This window comes from Myotis brandtii, unplaced genomic scaffold (genome assembly GCF_000412655.1).
Source record: "Myotis brandtii unplaced genomic scaffold, ASM41265v1 scaffold466, whole genome shotgun sequence".
Classification (NCBI taxonomy): domain Eukaryota; kingdom Metazoa; phylum Chordata; class Mammalia; order Chiroptera; family Vespertilionidae; genus Myotis; species Myotis brandtii.
Window position 1 is genome coordinate 3,352,744 of NW_005367809.1, and position 4,525 is coordinate 3,357,268.

A 4,525-nucleotide genomic window follows, 5' to 3' on the forward strand; every position below is an offset into this window, starting at 1 on the left:
GGTATTTTGTGGAAGAGCCACACTCAAGGGGCCAAAGAGCTGCATGTGGCTCGCGAGCCGCCGTTTGCCGACCACTGGTATAGGGAAACCGATGGCTAAACAAACTGGCCAGGCAACTGACAGCAGAAACAGAAGGTCACCTCCCTCGAGATGATATCTAGGCCTGTGTTTCAGCTCCAGACCCAGAAAAGCAGCAAAGGTAAGAGAACATACCTCTGGAATACCTGAGTAACCCCTTTTCAAACCCTCAGGGCACAATCTCCCCACAGAGCCCAAACCACAGATTCCCCTCATTGTTAATTGTTGACTGTTAACTATCCTGCACCCACCTCAGTAAAAGAAGTGTGTGTCTATTCCTTTACTTTTTATCCCAGCTCGGAGGTTTCCCCATTTTGCTTTCTCCCACCTCTCTATCACCAGTGGATTTCATGTAACTTCCTTTTAAAAAAATATATTTTTATTGACTTCAGAGAAGAGGAGGAAGAAATAGAAAGAAATATCCATGATGAGAGAGAATCATCGATTGGCTGCCTCCCACACGCCCCCGACTGGGCATGTGACCCAAATGGGAATCGAACTGTGACCTCCTGGTTCATGGGTCGATGCTCAACCACGGAGCCACACGGGCCAGGCAGCATGTTAACTTCCTTACATCTTCCCCTTCTATCCTGATGTATAAAGTAGGTGGTAAAACTGCATTCTCTGGAGCATTTCCTCAATCCATTGAGCTTTTGCTTCCCGCCAACTGTTATGAATTTGACTCAAATAAACGCATAAAAGTTCTTCCCGGTTTGGATACTTACACTAAGTGAGATAAAGAGCATAACTGGGCTTACATGCCATCAGGTTAGGTTTATCATTTTGGAGCCCAACTTTTGGAAGCACCTTTCGGTTTTCAGAATCTTTTAGATTTTGGCGAGGTAATGAGGGGTTTCAGCTCAGCTTGGCATGTATGTATTGAGGGCCTACTACGTGTGCCTGGTCCTGAGGACCATCTATAGCAGGAGTGAAAGCAGGAAACCAGGAACATGAATGCAAGGTGGGGGCCTGCCAGGCGGCGGGAAGGAGACAGACAGGTGTTAGGAGTGGGCTGTGTTCAGGGAACAAAGCGGCCCAGAGAGATTGGTTCTGTTGGAGAGAATAGAAGGCTGCCTGTGCCAATACCGTGGGCAGCTGCTTGGAAGGCTTGTGTTTAGTAATGCTCTTCTCATCGTCATCTAAGCATGCTCCTTTTTATCAGAGGTGTACATGCACACACGTGAGCGTGTGTGTGCACCCACGGGCGCACATGCATGTACTTGTGTGTGCGTATGTGTGCTCGTGTGGGTGCCATGTCCATGTATGTGCACATGTGTATGTGGTGTGCATGTGTGCTATATGCATGCATGTGCGCCTATGCGTGTGCGTGTGCACGTGTGTGATATATTCAGGGTGAGTACTATGGGTGAGATGCCCAGAACTGAGCACTCTGGGCAGGGAGGAGAAGAGGCTCGCCGAGTCATCAGGGCAGTGGATGGCTGGGAGCATTTCCGTGGGCTGGGCCCATGCCATTTGGAAGGAAGCACAACAACGAGACTTGCGGAGCTCTGTGCGGGCAGCCTCTCCTCGTCCACGGAAAGCACCGGGTGCGCTGCGTCAGCACCCGCTTGGGGACCTTGGCCTCACCCTTCAAGACCACACTGCTCTGGGCTTGCAGGGAGCTGCCTGCATTCTCTGGCTCTGCAGAACGAAATGCCATTAACTCCCCAGCTTAACGGAACGTGAAGAACTGTGTGTGGGTCAACTTGGAGACTTCAGGTAGGACGAGCCATTCTCAGGGACAGTGTGGGCAGGCGCTGCTCTGGCTGACCCACCAAGCAGAGCGGGCAAGAGGTGGAAGGCTATGCTCACTACCGGCCCATCTCCTATCGCTGGAGGAGGGAGGCAGACAGGGCTGGCTGCACCCCAATGTGAACGGGGCGGCAGGGTGGGGGGCGTGCGCAGAGAAGGATGCTGGGATCGCAGGGCTGTGGCTGACACCCAGGTGCCAGGGGCTTGCAGGGCAGCTGGGGCAGCAGGCCGGGGTCTCACAGGATGTGGCCGCCATCAGCAACTGCTCTCCCTGTCCCACCCTAGGGACCGGAGCTGGGGGCATGGCTTACACCCCGAGAGCTCTTGGGTGCTGGGTGCTAGGCTCTAACAACACCCACAGCTCCCTGGCTGGCTCTCCTCCTGGGTTGCTGGGTGAGACTCCTATGCCAGCATCCTGCCACTGTGGCCTCCACCCGCGTGGACTCACTGTGCGGCTGACACTGAGGTACCTCCGCATGGGCCGCCCGCTGCCCAGAAGACTGAGGCTCGAAGAGATGCTATCACTGGCTTTGGAGTCAGAACACCGTGTTCAAGTCTACCCTCAACATCTTGTCATAGGGCCTCCTGCAAAAGCTTTCCAAGCTGGTGAGAGGAGGGACAAGAGTGCGTAGCTCATGGCCTGGCCCTGGGGACTGAGTAAGACACTGTGATGACCTTCCTGGCCCGGCCCCCAGGGATCAGATCGAGAAGGCCATGCAGCTACAGTAACTAGAGAGTGGAGTCCAGTTCCTCTGACTGCAGGGCCAGTGCTGTGTGTGCTGAGGCCTTGGGACCGCTGAGGACCCCTCTGGCTCCCTGGACAAGGACAACAAGAGTGGCCTCCTGGAGCCCTGGTCACAGTGGTCAGTCTCATACACACCCACTCACTGCTCTGAAGGCTTCCAGTCAAAGGCAGGAGCGCCTCACCCTGGCAGGGTCCCGGGTGAGCAGCAGTGAGAAGAAAGTGCCCCGAACAAGTCTGGTCCTTACCACCTCGCGCTTGTCCACCTCGAACCAGCGGGAGATGCCTGGCAAGCTCTGCACCAGGAACAGCGACGTCCTCTCCACCCAGAGACTCTGTGGAACACAGGACAGGTTAACCCCCATGTTGCCCCTCTGTCTGGCTACTGAGCTGTGGTTCATGTTTGCCATTCACTTCTATCAGGGGTCGCGTACCAGCTCGCCGCACACGGCTGCATAACCTCCTGCAGGAAAGGGCCTTTCTATTTTAAAGATGAAGATGCTAAGATCCAAGAGCAACGGGACCTGCTCAAAGATGCCTTCTAATTACCTGCCGAGCCAGCCCTGAGCCCACCCACAGAATCTCCGACTGCTCCGCAGCCCCGCCCACCTTCCCATGTCCACGTGAACATAAGATTTCAGAGCCCAGACCCCTCCAGCCAGGACCAGCACCCCAGGCCACATGAAACCACGGCTGCCTTTGGTAAGAGCTGACGCTGTCAACCAGGGTTCTGTGCCTATGGCTCATTTTTCTTACTGAAACCAAGTTTATTCCCAAGAGGAGAATACACTTTGTGAGATTCCTGAACTAGCGCCAGGCATTCAACAGCAGCAAGAAATGAGAAGGTTTCTCCGAGGAGCCCAGGAGCCCGCGCGCACCTTGAACTCGTTCTCCTTGTCCTTGGGGCCTTTGTGGAATGGCCTGTCGTAGCGGAACTTCCAGATGCGGTTCACTTTGTAGAAGCTTTTGATGTTGTCGGGGACACCGTCTCTCTGCAGCACCTCCTGGCTCTCGGGGATGGGGGTCACGGCGTAGATCTGCAGATCTGGGGGCACAGCGTCAAGGAGGAAACCCCGCTCGGCAAGCGCCACACAAGCCTGGCTCCCGCTGAGCTGTGGCGGGGAGAAGGGGTGGGTAACTACCTGCCATTCGCTCCCCTTTGGCTGGAAGTAAACTAACATCTCCAAGGACGCGCCCAGAACTCAGTTCCTAACACTCATTCCCAAACAATAGGTCTTAGGTGAGTTTTAGGTCAGCGGTTGTGGGAAAAGTATCCATTTAAAATTTTTAGGGCCCATGGATGTACCACTGATTTTTTTTTTTTGAGGGGGTGAGTGGGAATAAAAATATCAAGGGCAAAGGCAGTGAATGGTATGTTCCAGTGAACATAAGGCTATCATTTTCATGAACTGAAGTCACTTCCGTAGGATATGTCAGGGGAAAATTATTCTAAGGGTCAACCAGGGTTGACCCTGGGGAAGCAAGGAGACATCCGGTCAGTCCTCCCCTCTTCCAGCTCCTAAAAAGAGCTTTAAAGTCAGGGATAAGTTTTAATTAAAAGAAAAAAAATTAGCGTGGCCGGTGTGGCTCAGTGGTTGTCAACCTATGAACCAGGAGGTCACAGTCTATTTCTGATCAGGGTACATGCCCACGTTGTGGCTTCATCCCCAGTAAGGGGTGTGCAGGAGGCAGCCAATAGATGATTCTCTTTCATCATTGATGCTTCTATCTCTCTCTCCCGCTTCTTTCCTCTCTCGAAATCAGTAAAAACATATTTTTTAAAAGGGAAAATATTAAACAGAATCTAAGAGATTTCTTTTCCCCTGACATCATGATAATAAACAGAACAATTCTGCTCAGAAGGAGCTGAGCTACAATAAGATGCCGAGAACACGGCAACCGAACAGGGTCCCGTGCCGCGCAGCCCGGTAGGGGAGTGCGCTGCAGCCCCTC

General features: G+C 53.3%; 1 protein-coding gene across 1 annotated transcript in view; it reads right to left on the minus strand.

Moving 5' to 3' along the window:
* DOCK4 (dedicator of cytokinesis 4) overlaps positions 1-4,525 on the minus strand; it is a 198,090-nt gene that overhangs the window by 17,572 nt on the left and 175,993 nt on the right. Inside the window, exons 40-41 of the mRNA XM_014547168.1 lie at positions 3,451-3,617; positions 2,758-2,907 (exon numbers count right to left, since the gene is read on the minus strand). Of these exons, the coding sequence (XP_014402654.1) occupies positions 2,758-2,907; positions 3,451-3,617 (317 nt within the window). The remainder of the gene's footprint in view (positions 1-2,757; positions 2,908-3,450; positions 3,618-4,525) is intronic.